Raw genomic sequence first — 23,825 nt, 5'->3', positions numbered from 1 at the left:
ACGTCACAGCTGACGAGAACGCCTGAAGCAGGGGCTGAGACGTGCTGGCTCTGGGCTGGGGCAGTGGTCGGGGAGGGCGTGGCGCTCACCCAGTCCTTCTCTGAAAGACTGTAAGGCTACTCGCCTTGCAAAGAAAGGGCTAGAAGGTGGGCTCCTGCGGTGGGCAGGAGCAGTTTTCTTTTCACAGCCTGTCTCCATGGTGCCTGACAGCCCTGGGCAATCCACAGCTGGGGAGTCCTGGGCAGCCCGGGGGTGCAGAGGGTGCGGGCAGGGCCTTATCTCACCCTGGGCTACACACACACCCCCCTGCCCGCCTGGTCTCCAAGAGTGGCAGAAGCTACAGGCAGGTGTGGCCTCCCTCTCACCACCCCAGGGAAAGGAGACGAGTGGCACAGCAGACAAAGGGCAGAGCAGGGCAAGGGCAAGCCGAGAGCCAAGGTCAACAGCTTTCACCACCCCCACTTCCACCCCCTTGCCCCTGCCCTTCAGGAAAGTTTCCCTGAAGACCTGGCAGGGCGGTCTGCCCAGCAGACCTTCTCACTAGGAACGCGTTCCTTCCCTCCTCTCAGCTCGGACTGCCCGGCCCAGATAACCAGATAAGGGCCTCTTTGGTTTCCAGTGTGTTTACACAGGCTGTGGCCCCACATCTCGGAAAGGCTAACCACATCCAGGCAAGTTAGGACACCTCCAGGTGGGGTGAGGGGGATGGATGCCTCACCTGCTCCTGGGAATTCATCACGCGCAACTTCATCTGCTTCAGGTACGTGGAGGTGAGGGGCATGTTGTAATCGATGATCCCGGAGACCAGAGGAGACGGAGGCTCATTTTCTGGTGGAGAGAAGAAAAGGAAGCCCCTTTCAGCCTGTGCGGTGGGCTGCCAGCAGCCTGGCACCCACGGGGGGAACCCAACACGCGGCCCGGGGCAGAGGCCAGGTGGGCAGGAGGTCTCTGACTCATGGAGCGCCCACTGTATCCGTCCCGTGGATGTGGACTGCATGGTGCTGACAGTGTTTCTCAACTAAGTGACCGTGTTTAGTAAGAGTTCACAGTTGAAAATTGGGGATTTCTGGCTTCTTTGAAAAATGGAAGGTCTGGCCACACAGGGCCCTCACTCTCACATGGCAAACACCCACTGCAGCTGAGCCTCTCCTTTCAGACAGGGCTCGAGGGCTCTGTTCTGCTGCAGTGTCCACCCGTTTCTATTGCCCTGCACACTTGCACTCAGCGATGATGCTTGCCAGACCCTTGAAGTCAAATATGTAAGTTTCCTACGCTGGTCTAAGCTCACTCACATGCCACACTGCCCCACGCTGACCCTCACCGCCCACAGCATCCTCCCTGAAGCCATCAGGGACCACCTGGCTCATGGGTCTTGGCCAGGCTTCCAGTCCACCCAAATTCTAGTTCCTCTTTAATCACATGGAGAGGAGCATTGTTCCTCCCTTTTATTGCTTTCTTGTCCTGAACATCAAAGTAACGCATATTCCTTTTGTAGAGCATTTGCAAAGTGTGGAAAGATGTAAAGGAAAAAAAAAAAAAGTCCATAATTGCACCAAGCAGCTTGGCATATGCTTCTGTTTATTTTTTCCTCTGTGATTTCTTTTTTACATACTTGATATCATAATGCATACCGAGAATAACAGTCTGCTTTGAAACCTTTTTTTTTTTTTGCTTAACATTTTGTCATAGGCATTTCCTCTACCATCAAAAATCTCGTTTTGCTTTGCAAATATAATTTTTATATTCCTGTATTGTTTTATCGTACGTTCCATAAGTTATTCCCTTACGATTGGCTACTTAGGCTATTTGCTATCAGGGGCTACTTATAAACACTGCTGGAAACATCTCTGTATGTGAATACTGGTCTGTATTTGCGATCGTTTCCTTTTTAGACCAGATTCCAAAACATGGAATTCATGGGTCAAATGATAGGAATATTTAACAACTTTTTTTGTTTTTCCTTGACCTCACCCGGAGGATCTTAGATCCCATGTAGGATCTTAGAACAAAGGATCTTAGTTAGGACAAGTTAGTTATAGAACAAGGATCGAACCCACATCTCCTGCACTGGAAGCGTGGAGTCTTAACCACTGGCAAGTCCCTACTCAATGACTCTTGAAAATGTCTGGTCACGTTGCTGTCTGCAAAGGCTCCTGCAGTGGATACAGCCTGCCACTGTGTTATGCATCTTAGGTGCCACTATGGGTGCCATTTAGGAGTGACTGCAATGGAGCAGGAGTAAGTCAACAAGACGGGAAGCATGATTCAAGGGAAGCCCATTGCCACTCTTCCCAGTCCAGCATCCCCTTCAGATGTCTCCTGCTGTGACCAAGCTGGAAACCCTGGAGACACCTGCTGGGACCCGTCACACAAAGCAGGGCCTCATTTCGTCATTTAGTCACTTGACCTGGCTTCACCCTCTGTCCGGGGAGTCATTGTCGTTACCTGTTTTCTGGCTGCTTCCTCCCCCAGTCTCCAAGGGTGCCAGGCCTTTGACCCAAGTCCTCCTTGGTGCCTAGTTCTATCTGTGGGCTGGGGTTGGAGTGGAGTGAGAAGTGAGCTGAAGTCTGCTTGCCGCCACTGGCACCACGCCCAGGACGGGCTGGAGGGAAGCCGGTGACCGGCGAGTTGGAGGAAGGCAGGGATCTGCTGAAGCTGCCACTCAAAGCCAGAGCCCAGGCCAGCAGGCCCCCACAACCTTGAAAACATTGCTGAGTGAGAGACGCCAGACGCCACGGGACAAACAGTGGGTGATTCCATGTGGATGGGACAGCTGGAACAGGCATGTTCACACAGACAGACAGAAAGTAGAAGAGGGGCTACCAGGGCCAGGGCATCTGGGGATGGGAAGTTACTGCTTCACGGGGCTGCAGGTTCTGTTTGGCAGGATGAAAAGTTTTGGAAAATAGATGGTAGTGATGACTGCTGGGCAGTGACTATAACTATAATGCCACTGAGTTGTACACTTAAAATGTATTAAAATGGCAAGTTTTACGTTATGTTTTATCACAATAAAGAAAAACGGCTCCTGCAAACAAGAGGGCAAAACTAGCCAGGGGGCACCAGGGCAGTTTCTGCTTGGCGAGGATAGAACACCCCTGCAGAGAACAGGGTCCACACATCTTGAGGTGATGCCCCTCTGGTGACTGTACTGGTTGAATAACATTTTCTATCAAGTTTCATAAAAACGCAGAGCTTCGTTATGCTTTTTATTTTAGAAAAAGAAAAAAAAAATGTGGCCGCGCTGTGCAGCTTGTAGAAGGAGTTTAGTTCCCAGACCAGGGATCGAATCCAGTCCCCTGCAGTGGAAGCGCTGAGTCCTAACCGCTGGACCACCAAAGGAATCCTTCGTTGAGTTTTTGAAAGTCATGTTGTCATATGCAGAAATGTTCGTTCTTCCAGGACTCACTAACAGGGAGTCTCAGGAACTGGCTTGAAAAATGGGCCAAACCTTTCCTTCTATTAAGGGAGCCCCTCCTGGATCTGTGGCAGAGGGCTTTTCTGACACAGCACACACTGGCCCCACCAGCACGGACGCCCAGTGCTGTGGGGAAACCAGAATTCATTTTTGTGATTGTGGGTTCTCTTCTTCTTGCCGCCCCACCATCTACGCAGACCTGACCTCTTCAACCGGGGGTGGGCACACTGGGACCTGCCCACCCCCTCACCCTCAACCCCCGTAGCTCCATGAGGCTGGAGGCGCTGTGTGCGGCAGACCCCACAGCCACACTGAGACGATGTCATTCGAAAGAGCCGTGGTTCCTGTTTTGGAGTGAGGGTCTTCAGACAGAGAATGCGGCCATTTGCATGTTGTTTCCTCAGAGACAAGGCTGTCCGCTGAGAAACTGCTGGACAACGTGGTACGTGAGAAGGGCCCCCCACCCTAAGAGTCCCCGGTCAGAGCCTCAGATGAAGACTTCATCAGGTGACGTGGCGAGGTCTTCTGCGTTTCGTTGCCCTTGGAGGCTGGACACTGTGTTCCTTTACCAATGGTCACCCATGTCCTGCCTGAAATGCCGTGAATCCTTACAAAGAGGTAACTTAAGAACAAAGAAAAAAAAAAAACAGGGCCTTCCCTGGCAGTCCAGTGGTTAAGACTCTGCACTTCTACGCAGCGGGTGAGGGTTCCATTCCTGGTCTGGGAACTAAGATCCTTTGCGCCTGGCAGCAGGGTCAGAAAAAATAAAAGTAATATTAAAAATATAAAAACAAATAAAAAGAAAAATTTTAAAGCCAAGGTTCAGCTTAGTTTAGGGCAGGGAAAAACCCACAATGGCTGGGAAGGTGCTCTTGAGAAGTGGGAGAAGGGGTCTTCCTTGGCCCGTGCCCTCTGCAGCATGTCCCCAGTTCAGAAACTGCTTCCGGGGCCCAGAGGTGAGCCAGGAGAGCTCAGGAAGAGGAGGTTGTATGCCCTCGTCAGCGGGCCGGGGTGGGGAGCAGGACACCCTGGGCACACAGGCGAATCCATCAGAGATCCATGTGCTGTGAAATGCTTGCGTCCGCAGTTCCAGAAGTGAGGGCTCTGTCAGGGAGGCAGGACCTTGGCAGGCGGGAGACATTCCCGGGGAGGGAACGCGCCAGGGAGCTGGCTGTGGGAGGTCAGGGCTTGCGCCACACCGCAGCCAAGAGACAGGCAGGCAGGTTTTTGGCAGCGAGGGAGCTGCATGGTTCTGGGGGTGATAAGCACCACATACATAGACTTATAGGAAGGAGCTAAGGAACAGGACCAGTGGGGGCTCCCTGGAGTCACGTGCTCACGTGGGGAGGTCGGGGATGAGCGAAGATGAACCCATGAACGAGGAAGAAGCAGCTTCCCCGGGTTCTGCTGGATGGGCCAGGTCCCTGCCATGGTCAATAAACACAGGGGCCACGCCTGAGCCACTGCAAGGAACCTGAGAGACCACCGGTGAGTTCAGAGCTAGTAAGGGTCATGGAGCCGAAATAACCCCTTAGGGGGTTGGTGAGGAGGCAGAGGAATCACCCGAAGAAATGTTTCCACACCTTTTTGCCAAGGAAACCTGAAACCAGCCCCAGCGCTGCTGCTGCTGCTAAGTCACTTCAGTCGTGTCCGACTCTGTGCGACCCCACTGACGGCAGCCCACCGGGCTCCCCCATCCCTGGGATTCTCCAGGCAAGGACACTGGAGTGGGTTGCCATTTCCTTCTCCAATGTGTGAAAGTGAAAGTGAAGTCACTCAGTCGTGTCCGACCCTTAGCAACCCCACAGACTGCAGCCTACCAGGCTCCTCCATCCATGGGATTTTCTAGGCAAGAGTACTGGAGTAGCTTGCCATTGCCTTCTCCGCCCCAGCGCTAGACCGAGCTTTACAGGCTGTTGAAAAGAGCCTGTGATGCAGAGGCTCTCCCCAGGCCAAGCCGGGCGCTGACCACAGCTGGGCCTCAGTGACCGGGCCAATCAACGCAAACTCCAGCTGAGGAGGTGGCCCAGATCCTCCGGGTGGAGCACAGGGTGGCAAATTCTCTTGAGTTGCCACCCACGGGGAATGGAAGAACTCCTCAGTCCAGAGACACCATGGTTTCTGGGTGCCAGGGCAAGAGCTCTCAGGGTCAGGGCTGGGGGGAGTGAAGGATGTGTGTGCAATAAAGGCCTGGCGCAGAGGAAACGTGGGACCAGCCAACCGGCCACGGGGTTCAGATTTGGAACTAGAGATCCTAGGCCTGGGGCTGGCTTAGAAGGTGATGAAAAAAAAAAAAAAAAACCCTCTCTTCCAGGGAAGGGAATCAATAGGTCAGTAAGTCTTCAAGGAGCACGGAAGAGTGTGCATTCATGGTGGGGATGGTGGGGGGAAGGGCACAGGGCCGGCTCCTGGGCCCAGCAGGGCGGGACTGATGGCCAGTCCATTAGTGCTCCAAGGAGGAAGAGCTCCAGGGCCACTGGCATAGGTCCAGGCAGCTTTGTGGAGTGGGTATTTCAACAGGACTTCTGTTCAGTCACTCGGACGATGGCTACTGAGCCCTGCCAGGGCTCCACGCAGACCCTCCTGCGTGAGGCTCCCAAGCACTGCGTGAGGTGGGTGCTCGTGTTAATACCCCCCAGTTTACAGATGAGGCCACCTCCCCAGATTACACAGGGAGTGAGAGAGGTGAGAGAGGGCAGGCCAGCACAGGAGAGGCTGCAGGGGCAGAAGAACGAACCGGAATGGGGTCACGTGGGGCAGGACAGGAAGTAGGGGGCTCTGGAGCGGCCAGGCAGGGAGGGGTTGAAAACCACTGCAGGGGTGCCACCACCTGAGTGGACGGCTCTGGCTGAGGAGGGACCCTTTGCAGGATAACCGGCGCTGCCCGCTGCTAACTCCTCGTCTGCAGCCACGCAAACAACATTTTGTCACGTCAAAGAAAAGTGAGATGTGCCCTCTCCCGAAGCCCCTCTCCACAGGGGCCCAGGGCTTGGGCCAGGGCACACCCGGCTCTGATCTTTGCCTCCCCCTCCGCCCAGACTCGCTCAGGGGCCGGTGGAGCTGGGAAGCCCTGGAATTTCCCATCCTCAGACTTCCTGATCCTCGCAGCCTCCTTTGTTTGTGTTCCTGGAGCTGGGGGAGGGCATGGGACTGTCCAGCACACCCCCACCACCACCTCTGTCCCCTTCTCGCCCCCGCCCGGGACAAACCACCACTGAGCAGGGGAGGCTGCTCTGCTTCCTTTCTTTCTTTCTAACACGAGGCCAGGAAGCAAGGCGCCCTCCCAGCCGCCCCTCAAGAACGCTCCATCCTGCTCTGTGTCCCCCTCCCGCCCCACCTTCCTGGGACAGGAACCTGGGGCCAGCCTCTGGGGCCAGGCACAGGCTCTGACTTCCCGGAGAAGGGAAGGCTGGCAGAGCAGAGCAGAGCAGAGCAGGGGTGCCTGTGAAAGAGCAGTCGGTGCAGCTGACCACATTCAGCGAGGCCAGCTTGGTGGGCAGAGACAGCGTCTCCACGCTCTCAGCTGGGGTAGGAGATGGGAGGACCCGCCAACTGATGACAGGGGTCCAGGCACCAATGCCTCTGACTATTGAGCAGACAGCAGAGCCTTTCAGCCTCTAAGGCTCTCCACTAGCAGCCTCTAGAAACCCTTCGGCCCAGCGGCCAGGCTGTGGGTGCTTGCCTAGGTGAGTGACTGTGTGTCTCTTCGTGGGACACCGGGAAGCTGGCAGCCTTGTGTTTGGCTGGGACAAGAACACCGGGTGGAGTGGGGATAAGCACATCACGAGTGATGTTTCCCAGGCACCAGTCGCACCAAGCACCCTACAGAATGGGCTCGTTCAATTCAACTTCATCCTCCTGAAAACCCTGAGAGAGAAGTGTCACTCCCGTTTGCTGATGGGAAGGCAAGTTCTCCTGCTTTCTGGGGGACCTTGGACAAGTGATATCACCGCACCCTCTGTGCCTCCTCTCCTCAGCTGTGAGCCAGGACAGACACCTCTCAGGATCGCAGCAGCTGTTATGAGCAGCTGATGTTCAGAGAGGTTCTTGAAACCTGCTGAGGGACACACAGCAGGGAACAGGGCAGCACACCCAGACTGCCTGACCCCAAGCCCACCTTCTGAGACACTGAGGCCATGCCGCCTCTGGCTCTCCTCCTTTCCCTGCGTGTGGGCAGCTCCACTCCTGGGGACAGGGGAGTGGCATTCGGCCTGAGGACAGGCAAGGATGGGCAGAGCGCAGACTTACTCTGCCTGCCCTCTTCCTGCTGGAGCCCCTGGACACAGAGGTTCCAGCACAGAACCCATGAAGCTGGACATGAGGACCGTCCTCCACACCAGCAGGGAGAAGGCAGCAGAACAGACGGAGCCTGCAGACACCCCAGAGCAGCCCACAAACAGTCCCTCCTGGCCGCCTCTGTTCCCCCAGGTTCTGTGTCTGACTTTGCCAGTTGCTATGGAAACGATAAGGGCAGCACAGGAGGGGAGAAGCAGATGGGTGGGCAGGGACAGTGCAGCTACCACCAGGGCCTGGGCCCCTGGGACGCAGACCCGGGCAGGGTGGGGAGGACGGCAGGGAAAGTCTCGTAGCTCAGCGGCAGGTGCCCAGGGGGCTGTCTTAGCACAGGGGTTGCAGCTGCTGAGCTGGGGCCAGGCCATGTGGGGCAGGGGGCCTCCCTCAGGCCTCGGGCATTATCACAATAACTGCCACAGCCTTGGTTCCCTAGTCCTGTGCGGCAGCCCTGCCCTAGGTACAGGGTTTAACTCTCAAATTTCATCAGGACCCTGCCCCTCTCTCCCGCTGCCAGGTAGGTGCTGTTATTAACTCCATTTCACAGATGAGGAAACTTAGGCTGAGAGAGGTGAGGTCACTTGTTCAGGACACATGGTTACTGAGTGGCAGAGCTCAGATTCGAAAGCACTCAGTGCGGCCCTGGCACCCCTAGCTCTTAAACCAGGAACCCAGCACTTATGAGGGATGAACTACATTAACTCCTGTCCCTCATACATCAGCGGCCATCCAATGAACTCAGTGAAGTGGCTGTGGCCTAATGGCCCCCAAGGACAGGAAAGCCTCTGGGTTTGTGAAGTGGCTGCTGTCCAAAGTCGCATCAGGGACCAACTACCAGCCAGGAAAAAGACTCTGATGCTGGGAAAGATCGAAAGCAAGAGGAGAAGGGGACGACAAGAGGATGAGATGGTTGGACGGCATCATTGACTCAGTGGACATGAGTTTGAGCAAATTCTGGGAAACAGTGAAGGACAGGGAAGCCTGGCGCACTGCAGGCCACGGGGCTGCAAAGACTCAGACATGGCTGAGCGACCGAACTACCAGCCGGGAGGAAAACCCCACTGGCGTCTGTGTTCCAACGCCCTGCTGTGGCTGGGCGGCGCTGTTGGTTTTCACCACATTTGGTAGATGCCACCGGGGCACCACCTGAGGAGGTGGCTCACCCTTCTGTTCCCATCCTCAGGCAAACACCCCAACACCCACCGACCTCAGCACCCTTTGCAGGCCTGGTGCCTAGCAGCCCTGATAAGTCACACCAGCCAAACGTAATGCTGCCAAAGCCACCTTTGAACAGATGGCCCAGACTTACTGGAGGGAGGCCTCTGGGATGTTCAGGTTGAAGCTTTGGGGGGACTGAGGTGGGGGTCCTTGCAGGGAAGAGCTGGAGAACACGTATGTCTGTCTAAGGGACCAGCCTGGACTGATCACACATACTCTGGGCATTTTCTCTTTTTTTCCCCATTTTTTGGCTTCACTGTGTGGCATGCGGGATCTTAGTTCCCTGACTAGGGATTGAACTTGTGCCCTGTGCAGTGCAAGTGCGGTGTCTTACCAGGGGACCACCAAGAAAGTCCCTCTGGGCATTTTCAATTCTAACCAATCCCCACAGAACTCCTGGGTGTGCCCTCAGGGTAGAGGGCAGGGCACAAACACTTAGGGAGGCCTACTACTAATGGCAGGAGGGTGGCTGTAGGGTAGAAAGGTGCATGCAGCAAGGGGTGTGCTCCTGTCCCCAGGGAGGGCACAGTCCAGTCAGTGAGACCAGATCCACATGGACACTGCCGGGGTCGGGGGGGGGGTGGCGGGAAGACCTGGGTGGCAAGGACTGCAGAGTTTAGGAAATGGGGCGAGGTGGCCATTTCCGTCTGTAACCTCGGTGGGAGAAGAGAGTCTTGAAGGGCAATAGGAATGTACTGTTGGTTTTTAAGTGAAACTTGACATTTAAAAAAAGTTAAGAAGAAAACAACAAACCAAACCTAAAATGAGGCTCTCTGGGCAGCTCCATGGACCCACACTGGCCCCTGGGAATTGTGACAGCTGCTGGTCGTGCACTTTTCTGTCCCTGCCAGCAAAGGGCAGGCCCTTCTAGGGGAGAGCCCCTCCCCTGCACAGCCTCCCCTAGGCCTCCAGCATGACCACCTGCTCCCCTACCTTTGGGCTCCAGGCCGTTGGAATTAAAGTGCATCCTCTTCTGACACTCCGTGCAGCTCATCAGGAACCGGGTCACGGCCTCCCGTGGAAGGAAGGCGTAGGTCTCCGCGATCTGGGGGAGAGAGGAGGCTGGCTGTTACGTGGATCCGTGCGGAGGCAGCTTGCTCACCGGGTCACCAAGGGCTCTGCTTTGATGGCCGGCACTTGGCCCTTGCCAGGAAGGGCAGGATTTGAGGAGCAAGAGGAAGATGTCTTAAGAGTCTCAGCCATAGAAATGAGTCAGTACTTTCGCAGAAAACCAGTAGTTTTAGAATTTTAAATTAAAGAAGCTTAAAAATTATAAAAGCAAAACACTGAAACATCATCTAGTCTATAACCTGTGTTCTCATAAATTGGGAATATTCCTCTCAGGTCATCTCATCACTGCTACTGAAGAATGAGTTGAGAAACACTGCTCTAGGGTAGGAGGAGACAACTCCCACTCTTAGCGAAGGATAAACTGAGCCCCATTTATAAATCTACCGGCCGCGGGCCTGTAAACAGAGCCCAGCGCTCTACAGGCCATTCCTTGATCTATTCACAGACCCAAGAGAGCTGTGAAATGCCTCAAACTGGACAGGCTCTCAGGGAGCCGCATGTTCCAGGCAAGGTCACAAGGCCCAGAGAAGTGAACCAATTCACTTAAGGTCACACAGCTCTTTATTATAGTGCAGACTAGAGCCGAAGCTCCAGGTCACCCCCAGAGCTGCCTCCAGAGGGCCTCCCCTAGCTACGGAGAAAGAGTCAGCAGTGTGGGAGGGAAGGTGAAAGCGGCTGGGTTGGGGACTGAGGAAGAAGGCGGGGGTGTAGCCCCAGCACCTCAGTCCTTTCCTCCTGCCCTGGGTTTTGGGAGAAACCAGGCTGGTCCTAGTCTGGCTGCCTGAGGGGCCGGAGGCGCCTCTCGGGCCCAGGGTCTCTGGCTGAAGCCGGCAGCTGCCCGGTAGCAGGTTTCACACATCTCCCAAAGCCCGGGCCGTCTCGCTCCTCTCCACTAAGGGGCAGCATCACCCCAGCGTTCCTCCATCCTCGCCGCAGCCCAGCCGGGGAAACTTGGCCGAGGGCGCCGGTCAGCCCACAGCAGGGGATGGGGCGGAGGCGGGTGCACTGCTCTCCAGGACGCACCTGGTCTGCTCCTTAGGGATGCACACGCGCCCTGCTCCATCTCTGCGGTGGCCAGGAAGGGGGGCAGGGTGGGGCAGAGAGGAGGGGACTCAAAAGGGTTGCCAGGCTCTCCTTCCCCGCGCCCCCCACACTGTGGCCAGGCCCTCGGAGGACAGGCTTGGGCTCTGCTGCCTGTGGAGCTCCATGGGCCAGTCCTGCCTGGTGGCCGGCTGCAAATGCAGAGTTAATTTTGGTGACACAATTGTTATTTCTCAGCTGATTTGATGCTCTGCGGAGCAGGCAGACTCCTTGATGAGTTATCTCCCTTCCAAATTCTTTGTCTGATTGCCTTCCTCTGGAGGTCAGGGACAAGGGCAAACCCCTGCTCTCCGATTAGAGCCGGTGGATGGGAAGGTATGAGGGTGGAGACACGGGGCTCTCCTGTCACACACGGGGGACATCTTTATCCCTAGCTTGGGGCCGCCTGGAAGTCTCAGGAAGTCGCAGGTCCCTCTCGGGCCCACGGGGTTGGGAGGGACGGGTCCTGTTGTGGAGCTGACAGCTATAGGACTAAAGAGAAGAGGGAAGGACGCCCTCTGGGTCAGGCAGAGGGCTGAGGCTGAGTTGGGCCAACAGATGACCTCCTAAGGAACTGAGCTGGGGCATCCCGGGCCAGGCCTCAGAAGAGCTGAGCTGAGCACATGGAGGAGGAGGGTTGCAGTCTGCTGGGAGAGGAAGAAAGGTTGATACCATGGGGAAAGCCCAACTTCAACGCATGGAGCTCTTTGACCGCTGGGCAGAGACAGATTCTACAGGGCTCAGGGAGGGCCTTCCTGGCCGGGCTGCTCTGCTGAGGGCTGCCTGTGGCATAAGCAGAGGCCCTGTTTGCCGCCTGGCCCACTGAGGATACAGGGGCAGTTACCAGAAGGTGCCCAGGGGCCTGGGCCTTAGCAGGGACCCAGCAGATGCAGAGGCTGGCCGGAGTGCCCCAGGGCGGTGGTGCCCTGGGTGCACAAGTTCTGGCTCTGGATCCCATGGAAGGGCAGGTGGGGCAAACTCCAGGCAGGTGGGTGAGAAGCCCCTGGAGCTGTCCGAGGGCCCTATGTGGCTGGATGGTCCGCAGCCTCGCTAAGAGCTCCCGTGGGGCATCAGTAAAATGTCCAGCTCTGCGCTGCTGTAGGGACCCGAATGGAGGAGGATGCCTTCCCCCACCGAGGCCTTCAACCTCCTGTGGGCATCTTTTGGTTCACGCTCCTGCCTCATCCACGTGAGAAATGGGACCTCTGTTTCTGTTTGGCTGCACAGATGCCCGAGGCCACGGGACCACAGGGTGAGCTGAGACGCAGAGGATCATCACAGCTGATGCCCTAGTCAGCAGGATGGTGGTTTTCTGATAGTTTTAGAGCTCCAGACACTGTTCTGGAAATAGACTCTTATCCTGAAGCCCGAAACGTGACACAGATAAAGACAGAGCTGCTGCATTTAAGAAGGGGCCCATCCCCACCCAGCAGCTCTCGCCAGCCCTAGACTGTTGCCTTGCTCTCAGGCCTCCAGCCTGGATGTTGAGACGGGTACCTGAATCTGCCTTTTACATTTTTCTTACTGGGAAAAGCTGAGTGAGATTTCATTGGGAGGGAGTGCAGAAGCTATTTGCAGAGTCGCTGACTTGCAAGGCCCCATTTTCACTCCCCAACTCAGAGGCCGACAAAGACAGATGAGGCCAATTGGGGGGATTTGCACCACTTTACAAGATCCTCCTTCTGCCCTGCGGGCGGATTAGCACGTGGTGGGCCTGGAGCAGCTGCTGACCACATCTGGCCCCAACTCCAAAGTGGTCCGGGCAGTCAGATCAGGGCTCCAGAGCCCGACCTCGCCTTCCAGCACCCCGGGAGAGAGGAAAGAAGCAACAAGGCTCACTCTGATTCAGGTGGGTGCAGACATTAGGGCTTCCCTGGTGGCTCAGCTGGTAAAGAATCTACCTGCAATGTGGGAGACCTGCGTTCGATCCCTGGGTTGGGAAGATCCACTGGAGAAGAGAACAACTACCCACTTCAGTATTCTGGTTTGGAGAGTTCTGGCCTGGGTCCAAACAGTCAGACACGACTGAGTGACTTTCACTTTCATTAGACATCAGAAACAAGCTTCCCTGGTAAAGAATCCACCTGTAATGCAGGAGACCCCGGTTCGATTCCTGGGTCGAGAAGATCCCCTGGAGATGGGACAGACTACCTACTTCAGTATTCTTCAGCTTTCCTGGTGGAAAAGAATCCACCTGCAATGTGGGAGACCTGGGATTGATCCCTGGGTTGGGAAGATCGCCTGGAGGAGGGCATGGCAACCTGCTCCGGTATTCTTGCCTGGAGAATCCCCATGGACAGAGGATGGGCTACAGTCCATGGGGTCTCAAAGAGTCAGACACGACTGAGCGACTAAGCACAGATATCAGAAACACACCTTGAAAAAAGACTAGTCCTCTATGTGGGCTCAGGGAACTTTGTAGAACATACAGCTCTGCCTTGGTAAGACTCCCTGGGATCCTCTGGACCTCAGGCCATGTGGCATCAGAGGCAAAGTTAAGGCAGGGCTTCCTGCCTAAGATGGGGACTCCCTGTAGTGTCCGTTGTCAATGGTCATCAACCCCTGGCTCACAGACCTACAGTTTCAGAAAGCTCCTTACCTGCCCTCCCCGATCCACTGCTGGACAGTGGTAGGTGCTAAAAAGGTCTTTTCCTATTGAAGAGTGTGCCTCCTTTAATGCTTTGAACAAGACTGCCCATTTCCCCTGCTCTCTTGGGCACCCCAGGCCTGTAAGACTCCATAAGGTCCCAAGTGCCCCCAGAGACAGCAAGGCAGTCCCAGAATTCAGGTTTGGCAAAGCATACACAGATAGGTCCAAAAACCCCTCCGAAGGGCCTGATGCAAACCCTGAGGTGCCAGGCTGCACCCCTCTGCAGCCGTCAGCACTGAGTGTCCTAGCGGGCATGGACAGGGCTGAAGACTAGGCTTGGGTTGAGGCAAATGGCAGCAGGTGAGAAGAGCAGGACAAAGGCGTCCCCATCACCCCGCCCCCAAAGGAAAAGGCTGACAGATGGGGAAGTGGGGGAAGGGAGAGGAGAGGAGGTGCAGGCGGAGGAAGGGGGTGCGGTGGCCCTTGGCCTCACACCCGCAGCAGGAGGGCCTGGCCTGCTCCCTCTGCCTTGGCCCTGCTGCTGAAATTCCAGCTCTGAGTGCAGCCCAGCTGGCTCGTTGCCAGTCATGTGCCAGCTCCAGGCTGGGCAGCGGGAAGTGGGGCACGCGGCGGGCATATGGACAAGAAGCCAGGAAGCGCAGAGCCAAGGGCTGGACGTCCGCTTGGCCCAGAGACACAGAGCCTGGTGGGCACAGCCAGCCTTGCCCTCTCTGCAGCACGGAGGTCGCCAACCCCAGCCTTAATGAACACCCAGGAAGTGCCTGAGGGTAAGGTTTGGGGCTGGGTACCCATGGGACCAGGGAAATCATACAGCCCAGTCAGCCTAAGCCTATCTACTTTGACAAGCAAGTCAGTGGGCTCACGAACTGGCCACAAGATGTTTGCAGCGAGGCAGCATGTCTGGTGGTCAGGGCGCAGGCTCTGGGCCAGAGGCCTGACTCTGAACATCAGCTGGGTGACCTCAAGGCAGGCTCAATCATCTCTCTGAGCCTCGCTTTCCTCCCCTGTAATGGTAGTGCCTGCTTCATCCTTATACCCTTCATCCGCGTGATGGCTCTGAGAGCTGGCACAGGGGACATGCTGAGCGCACAGCTTGGCACGAGCCGGCTCCCAGCATGGCAAGTTCAATGCTGAGAAAGTGCACGGGGTATCGTCAGCACCAAGGGGCCCACACAGGCCCCAGCTCAGGAGTCCTTCCCTCCATTTATGATCCTCCAGTGGAAATACTCTCAGAACCCCCTTCCCACAAGTCACTCCCCAACACACAAGTGCTGAGCTGCAGGGCGGGGCAGGTGGTACAGTTATCTCCTGCTTCCCTCAGCCCGACCCCTCCTCTCTCTGAGGTCTTTGGTACGTGGGTCCATCCTTAAGACACATTTAACAAAGGTCATCTTCTGAGATCAAGGACAAACCAGATGGTTGGATTTTTTTTAATCAGGCCATATGGGGAAATTATAGACTTACACAGGCCACCTCTGCCACACTCCAAGGCTATTTAGAAAGGAACTTGGAGGGGTTGGCATCTACTTTGGGTAAGGAAGGCCCACCACAGAGGGGAAGGTGTCTAAGAAGCCAGAGAGAAAGTCAACACAGAGCAGGGATTGAGACACTGGCTGACTGCTGCCTCAATGCTGTGTGACCTTAGAGTGGTGGTCTAACTCCCTGGGCCTCAGTTTCCTTAACTGTGAAATGGGCCACGGCTCCTCTGTCACAGGACTGCTGTGAGGCTTAAACGAAAATGAAGTGCTTGGCTTCCTGGTTTAGTGGTGGGTGCCGGACAAGTGGTTCAGAGCCGGGCATAAGCCGTGGCAATGGGGGCCAATGCAGGGACACGACCTGAACCCAGGCACGCTGTGGCCACCGTCCCCTCCACAGTCTTACGTGTGACGTTTCCCATCCTAGGTGGCCACCTCTGCTCCCTTCTGCCTACCCAAACCTTAGACTGCTAGCTGACCCGCCACCCTCTCCGTAAAGGCCCCTTGCCTTAACACTGAACGTTGGTGTCTGGAGGGACCTTGGCTGAACGCCCAGGTGCCTGGGTTCTTGTTCCCCTGAAGCTAGTCTTGGAGACATTTCTGTTTCTCTCAGCCTCCCCAGCCCCAGTCAAGCTGTGCTGTCCTTGAGGGCGGGGCCCAGGTCCTCAGAAGTCCCCTGGGGAACTTCTGGCACTGACTTGTAGGGGACTGAACGCACTCACACACGGGGAGTATTAGGACGGCTCTGGCACACAGCGAAGGCCATGGAAGCGCTTGCTCTGCCGATTACTATTATCTGGCCCTCCCTCCCCCAACCGCGGCCCCAGCTTGGGGCGGGTGGGGGGGTGGGTAGACCGAAGCAGAAACCAGGAAGAGGAGAGCTTTCCTCCTGCCCTCCTTGTCCCTCTCCTTCCCTCCCTCTCACCCCCTTCAACCTGCTTCTCCTTTGTGCTCCGACCACAGAGCCCGCCCCCTCGCCCTGTAAGCCATCTCTGGCTGCCATGCCCTTGCCCTGTGCCCCCCTGGATCCCCAAAGGCCATTTCATCATGCCTCAGCTCCCTGCCCCGCCCCCTGCCCAACATGTGCGGAGCCCATGGCCTCCTGCCAAGGCCTGGGGCTGCCAGCAGAGGCCAAGAGACAGAAATCTCACCGCTCGGTAGGTTTTCTTCTGCCCAGCGTGCTTGGGGGCTTTGCCGGGCTCCGCTGAGCTCTCCACATGCATCGAGTAGATGATGTCAAAGAAATCTTCCACCACAGCGACCCGCTTCAGAGAGATGCCCTCCGGCTCCGACAGGCCATCTGCCCCCTGCGACAGGGTGGACAAGCTGTGTTAGTGTCAGGGATGACGGCGGGGTGAGAGCTGGGCCCTGCGGCCGGGCAGTGGGGCGGGGGCAGGCACGCTGCTGCTCACTGACCCCCGCCAGGCCTCCCGAGGGTAGGTCTGGGGGGACCTGGCCGGGACAGGAGGCTGCTCAGAGGGCCACAGGGAGGGGGCTACCAGAGTCAAGGGTGGCTGCTGCTACGAAATCTACCAGAAACAATGGGCAGAGAGAAACAACAAGGAAAAATACAAATTAAAAAACCAAGAGCCTCCATGTTCACAATTTCAGACAGATTGTGCCAGACTCAGGCGGGGAGCTTTCGAATTGCACGCTGTGCCAAGACCATCCTGGAAGTCTCTGGGGAGGTGGGAAGGGGGGTGCTAAATAGATGCGTCCCCATCAGGAGCTTGCCAATTAGCAGTAACCTTTCACTGTGGTCCCGGGCTGGGGGCCCAGGGGAACGGCTCACATCACCTGGGTGACTCTTGCCTGGCCCTGGCCTTTCAGAAAAGCTTTTCACCGCTGCCCGCCTCCCCACTCCAGCAGCTGAGCGCCAGCAACTGCACCCGGGCTCTTTGTGTGTGGAGATACAGAAATAACACACACAAGGCCATGTGGAGGTGGCAGGCCGTGTGAGTGGGGTGGCCGTGGGGACCCCCTGAGCCTCTTACTGGGCTGGCACGAGTGTTGTCAGCTGGCCCTGAAAAGGTGTGCCAGGATCTCAGGGGTACTGGACTCTCTGCCACCCTATCCCTAAGGGGAGACCTGGAGGGCTCTGGGGGGCGTCAAAGAGGAAGAGCAAGCAGAGGGTTGGGGGTGGGGATTTAGGAAAAAGGAGGCGGGCTTTTCTGTAAAAGTGCTTGGAACACAAATCTCCCAGAAGATTCTTCCCCAAAGGACCCCGCTCAAGAATGTCGGCTCTTTGGAGGAGGGAGTGCAAGTGTGTGGGGCGGGGGTTCTTCTATCAGCTCACAGCTGTCTCCCTAGAAACGAGAACGATGCCTGACACATAGTAGGCTCAATAAATAACTGCCGAATGATGGCTTGGTTATAGGCAGCCGCCAGGAAGGGTAGTTTAGCCACGCACTTCTTCAGTGTCAATTGGGCCCCATCGTTTAAGTGGCTGTGTGACTCTGAGCAGGTATCTTGCTTCTCTGAGCCTTGGGTCCTTTATCAAGAAAATGGGGATAACAGAAGGCCCCTTCCCACGAGCTATGGAGAGGAGCAAATGAAATACACATATAACTCTTAGCACCAAGCCCGACCACGGGAACTGCTTGATAAATATTGTCATTAAGAAGTGCTTTGCCGACTGCCAAGTTTCCCCTAGCCAGGACGGGGCTGAATATCCTAACCAGCCTGGGAGACTGTGAGAGTCAGGACCTGCCTGTGGCACTGTGGCTGGTAAGTGGAAGGGCTGGCTCAGGACGTTGGTCTTTGTTGTCAGAGGCGAATCGAGGCCACGCTGAATGCGACGCTCACTCGCAGCACATCCTGGCCACAGTCAGGGTTTGCTTTTATCCTGCAACTTTCTCAACCTGCCATGGTAGGATAGCGGGGCTGTCTCTTTGCCAGTGGCTCACTTGAGAACAGATGGGAGACGAAAGGCACCTGGGGTGTAGGGACCAAACCCTAGACCTAGTGGGCAGTGTCCATGAGTGATGACACTGGGTGGTGACCTCACTGGCCTTGCACAGGCCCTCGAGCCAATGTCTTTCTCCCAAATTAGCATCCATTGCAATGGGGACTTCTCAACAAGTATCTGTAGGGGGGTGTATGTGTGCCCACCTGTGTAGAAAGAGTTGCCTGCTGGTCCTGCTTGCCTGCTGTGAGATCGTAGGCAAACTTTTAAACCTCCCTGAGCTTCACTTTTGAGGTATAAAATTCCATACTCTTCTCAAACCCCCTCAGAAGTTACTGTTATCTCTTTCTTGAGGGTATCTGAAGTCCCCCTCTGAATTCCTGGGCTCATCAGTGACTAACTAATTCATTAGCTGACATGTAACTACCAGCATTTTAGAGATCTTCAAATACTGCCATGGTAGAGCTGAATGGGACAAATATTATGACAGGTCAGTTATAATACACTTCTAACCAGAGATTCATGTTGGCAAAAACAAACAAAAGAACCTCTAAGAACGAAGGTATAACTGGGTTTCTATTTCTCGATCAGGATGGGTTCAGTTTACAAAAAGCCATTGATCTGAACACTTACAATTTGTATACTTTTCTGTGTGTCTGTTGGGCTTCCCTTGAGGCTCAGCTGTTAAAGAATCCGCCTGCAATGCGGGAGACCTGGGTTCGATCCCTGGGTTGGGAAGATCCCGTGGAGAAGGGAAAGGCTACCCACTCCAGTTTTCTGGCCTGGAGAATTCCATGGACTGTATAGTCCATTGGGTCACAGAGACTCGGACATGACTGAGCAACTTTCAGCTCATTGTGTGTCTGTTAATTGGTATTTTGTTAATTTATTTATTTTTCTTAACACCAAAAGTGTCTGCTAATTTTAAAAGTTACATTCTGAAGCACTTCCAACACGTTGTAGGAATAATGTGGACTTTCTTGAGTTTTACACATTCATAAGTAAATGGTCTGTATCTCGTGCCTTTGTTGGTTTTCTGTGAACTGTAGTTTCTGGGAAGTGAGCAGCTCTCATTCCTTAACTCTTGTAATCCAGTCATTCGTGTGCCTCCTTCATGTGGATTCAGTACAGTTGTGGTCCTGTTATCCCTCTGATAGGAACTCTAACTCGGTGTAAAGCCCCAAAGATCTGTTACTTATTTTTATTTTATATTGTACTATATTTTATTTACAGTTTTGTGTTTGTTTCAGGTGTATAGCAAAGTGATACAGTCATATATATATCATTTGGTGAAATTTTAACTGTTGAAGTTTTTGGCATTGTGCTTTGTACCATTTATTAAATAAAAATTTAAAAAAAAAGTATAATGGGGTAGGTAGTTCCAAATTTTGATAATTTGAATCCAGAGGCACAATGATGGGTTTAGCTGTCTACAAGTGAATAGACCTCTCCGGTCATAAAACTGCTTCAGGCCAGAACACAGACACTTCTGGAAAAAGTTTACAAAATTGGATGAGAAGGAGTGGAGAAAGAAAACAATCTGATCAAAGATAATATTTTAGATAGGTGGGATGGAAAAGTGTCCCCTAACCAGCTTGGTGACCTTGGGCAGGTCACTTTTTGACCTCTTAAAATTCATTTTCCTCACACCTGTAAAATGAGCCTACAAAGTCCTAGTTGGTTGTGGTTCCTAGGCTAAGTAAGAATATGTCAGGCATCTGCCACATACAAGCTTGTAAACATTCATCTCTCCCCTTCAGACCCACTGAGTGTGGACATTCTGTGTTTAGGGATCCATTCTCATCTCCTGTCCCTCTAATCCATTCAGGTTACAGAAAGGGTCCCCCAAGGTAATACCCACCAGCAGAAGAGATACAAAGTCTTATGCAAAATAACCTGCTAAGAATGTCATACAAACTTGGAATAAGCTTTCCTAAAGTCCAAGTATAATTAACTAACCCAGATTAAAAGCAAAACACACTCCCAGCGCCTGGCCTGCCTCTGTCCCAGTCTTCCACCTCCATCATAGGCAGACGTGGGTAATCAACCTGGCCCAACGTGACCATAAAATTATCTCAGAGAAACTCTTCAGGGATGCTCCCTCTTTAAAAATGGATTATGAGGAACACTTCCCTGGTGGTCCAGCAGTTCCCACGCAGGGGATGTGGGTTCAATCCCTGGTCAGAGAACTAAGATCCTACCTGCTGTGGGGCAACTAAGCCCTCAAGCAGCAAGGAGAGAAAGTCAGCATGCTGCAACGGAGACCCAGCATAGCTTAAAACAAAACAAAACAACAAGGACTGTGCTCTTCCCTGCTGTTCAACCCTGAGTCCTATAATCGGTCTATCTCAACTACAGAGATGTACACAAGAAAGAAGAGGGCCCTTAGCAACCGGAATTCAAACCACACAAGGTCTGCAGAGCCACACCTTGAACTGTCCTCTGGTGAGCTGCGGCCACCTGGACACCATGTGTACTACACCCTGAGGGAGGAACACCAGGATATCTATGTGGCCTTCAAGGAGAACCCTGGGAAGAGAACAAAGGGATCCCACGGCAGTCACGTGCTGCAGACAACTCTGCCATGCCCCGCGTCCATAGAGGTAATAACCTTCATGCTAAATGCTGCAGGAGAGACAGCTTTTCCTAGCTGAGAATCCAGACGCAGTACTACAAGGCAAAAGCTGCTAATTAAGGGATCGGACAGCACCTTCTCCTTAGCCTTGGGATGCCCCTGCCAACCACCTCTGCTTAGTACTGGAGTTAGCTTAGTCTGATCCATAGCCCTAAGCAACCTGGGCCCTGGGTTAACAAAGGAAGCTCACTTCATTTATAGGCTGGATAAAGAGTGGGGCTGAATGGAGCTTCTTCACTATTCCCCTCTTTCTGGGAATGCCAACCAGGAGTGATGGCACGGAGCCCTGCAGCACCCCCCGGGAAAAGCCATGAAACACACATGGTCAGTTGTGCAGGACCAACCTCTGGGGCCTTCCTGCGTGGGGGAGAATATTGCCATGGTAACATACTACATCTTTTTGAAACAGCTAATTCCAAAACAGCCAGTCAGACTTGGGCCAACAAAACCAGACATGGCAATAGCTTTTAAAAATTCAAGGAAGGGGGTTCGCTGGTGGCTCGGTGGTAAAGAATCTGCATGTCAATGCAGGAGACGTGGGTTCAATCCCTGATCCAGAAGATCCCACATGCCTCAGAGTAATGAAGCCCAATGTCACAACCACTGAGCCAGTGCCCAGAGCCTAGGAGCTGCAACTACTGAAGCCCATGTGCCCCAGAGCCTGTGGTCCACAACAAGAGAAAAGCCTGCGGGCACCAAAGACCCGGCACAGCCAAAAATAAATAAATAAATAATTTTTTTTTAATTCAGGGAGGGGCTTCTCTGGTGGTCCAGTGGCTAAGACTCTGTGTTCCCAATGCAGGGGGCCAGGATTCGATCCCTGACTGGGGAGCTAAGATACCGTACAGCATACAGCATAGCCCCCCCAAATACATAGAGCTTCAAACTTTCTTGGATATTACCATCTTCCTTAAAACCAGCCTATTTGAGTTCTAAAGGCCAGATTGAGAGTCACTGAGGAAATCACCAAATGTCTACTTAAATAAGGCTGGTATTTCAGAATATTTATAACAATGGTTGGGCTTCCCAGGTGGTGCTAGTGGTAAAGAACCCACCTGCCAATACAGGAGACTTAAGAGACTCTGGTTTGAGCCTCTTAAGTCTGGAGACTTTAAGAGACTCTGAGGAGGAGGACATGGCAGCTCACTCCAATATTCTTGTCTGGAGAATCCCCATGGACAGAGGAGCCGGGCGGGTTACAGTCCCCGGGGTCGCAAAGAGTCAGACAGACTGCAGCAACTTAGCATGCCCGCATGCACGCATGCATGCACAACAATGGTTTGCAAAGTGTGGTCCCTAGGCATCACCTGAGAACTTGTTAGAAATGTGATTCTCAGGACCAGCCTCAGACCTACCAAATTTGACACATTGAGGGTTTTAATAGGCCCCCAGATGATTCTAAGCCAGGACAGAGTTTGAGAACTGCTGATTAGAATGTCTCTGTGATTGGGACAGGGAGGTGGCTAGTAAGGCAACTGGCATTGGATAATGAATATAAACATTTTCTGTGCTGCTGGGCCTAATATATTAATACTTTCTTTCTGTGTGTGTTCATTTTCCTAACAGTGGGGACAAAAGATTCTTATTGGGCAACATGAGTATGAATTTGAAACACCTACCCAGAGACTTGCTGGGGATTATGGGTAGAAAGAGAAGGCGTGCCCAGCATCCTGACATTGGAGTTTTAAAGTCCTTCCTGGTGAAATTAATTCTTAAGCAAGTCATCCCTTGACAAGTCTTTTCTGGCTTCCTCAGTTTCCTCAACAATCTGAATGCTCAACAAAAGGAGGACTGCTGCGTCCAGGGCTGCAAACCTACAAGGAAGATGAGTATAGCTCCCAGGACCCTACCCAGGCAGGTAGCCTTATGGGCTGCTGTGAGGAGTCATCCTCAGGTGAGCTCCTGAGTCTGATTGAATCTTGTCTGTCTCCTCACTAAGCCAATTAAACGGACTCCTGACCTTGATGGCAGGTGAGGTTCAATTGCTAACGGATTGCAGTTCTGTCATCTCCACTGGAACTTCAAAGTCACTGGCTGGTAATAAGTTACACACTTATCAAGGTGGGTGCACCCTTTCAGGCTACCAGGGTGCCATTTAGTGCACCACCACCACTATATTAGAGGCAGGTGCCTTCCAGCAATGAAGTGTCTATGATTAAGAGAATGTGACTAAACAGTGGGGACATTTCTCAATTGGGTTCCTTCTTCAAGAGGAAGAAACCACAGAAACAGTCTGTAGGATGAGCCCTCTCGGTGCAGCTCTCAACAAAGAGCAAAAATCAACGAGATTGCCGTTACAGGAGAAAGTCCTGTAGGAGAATCCACCTCTGGGGAAACACACCTTTGGTGACCGGTTGTTTGGGAGCCCAGGACTTCAGCGGGTAGACTGTATGGACAAGTGTGAGGATACTGCTCCATCCCACGTAGGCCAGCCCAGACGACAGGCACAAGCTACAGCAAATATTAGCTGCCTGCTCCTTCCAACTTAGAAGGGGGTAACCGGTAGCTCAGACGGTAAAGCGTCTGCCTACAGTGCGGGAGACCCGGGTTCGATCCCTGGGTTGGGAAGATCCCCTGGAGAAGGAAATGGCAACCCACTCCAGTATTCATGCCTGGAAAATCCCATGGACCGAGGATCCTGGTGGGCTGTAGTCCATGGGGTCGTAAAGAGTCGGACACGACTGAGCCACTTCACTCACTCACTCAACAGAGGATGAGATAGTTGGATGCCATCACTGATTCAATGGACATGAGTTTGAGCAAGCTCCGGGAGATGGGGAAGGACAGGGAAGCCTGGCGTGCTGCAGTCCATGGGGTTGCAGAAAGTCGGACATGACTGACTGAACAGCAACAACCTCCCAACTTCTGGAACTGTTCCTCTCATGCCCCAAACCACATTTTAATAAGTTCAGGAAGGACCAAGGTTTTGGAAATGGGGGTAACAGTTCTGGGGAGTTCCCACAAAAGTTCTCCTTTCCACAAAAAAAAAAGTTCTCCTTTCAACTCCTAGTAGGGCTGAAAGAAGACCAAGGCGGAGGAGTCAGCTTCCTGCAAAGGGTCCTCAGAGAGAAATGGATGGGAAACGTAATTTAAAAAGCAAACTAAACTAAGAGAATGAAAAG

General features: G+C 53.8%; 1 protein-coding gene and 1 long non-coding RNA gene across 2 annotated transcripts in view; one reads left to right on the top strand and one right to left on the bottom strand.

Annotated features, from left to right (window-relative positions):
- NOL4L (nucleolar protein 4 like) overlaps positions 1-23,825 on the bottom strand; it is a 131,976-nt gene that overhangs the window by 63,968 nt on the left and 44,183 nt on the right. The window contains exons 2-4 of the mRNA XM_055435415.2: positions 16,315-16,470; positions 9,860-9,971; positions 719-828 (exon numbers count right to left, since the gene is read on the bottom strand). Of these exons, the coding sequence (XP_055291390.1) occupies positions 719-828; positions 9,860-9,971; positions 16,315-16,470 (378 nt within the window). The remainder of the gene's footprint in view (positions 1-718; positions 829-9,859; positions 9,972-16,314; positions 16,471-23,825) is intronic.
- On the top strand, positions 14,147-22,511 carry LOC148775380 (uncharacterized). Its single transcript, XR_016039130.1, has 3 exons — positions 14,147-14,455; positions 20,427-20,671; positions 22,270-22,511. It is a non-coding gene; the product is annotated as an uncharacterized LOC148775380 (long non-coding RNA).

This window comes from Moschus berezovskii, chromosome 15 (genome assembly GCF_049115385.1).
Source record: "Moschus berezovskii isolate FMDL1 chromosome 15, NW_MosBer_1.0, whole genome shotgun sequence".
NCBI classification, from domain to species: domain Eukaryota; kingdom Metazoa; phylum Chordata; class Mammalia; order Artiodactyla; family Moschidae; genus Moschus; species Moschus berezovskii.
Note: the sequence above shows the minus strand (reverse complement) of the source record. Positions and strands in the feature narration are given on the sequence as shown.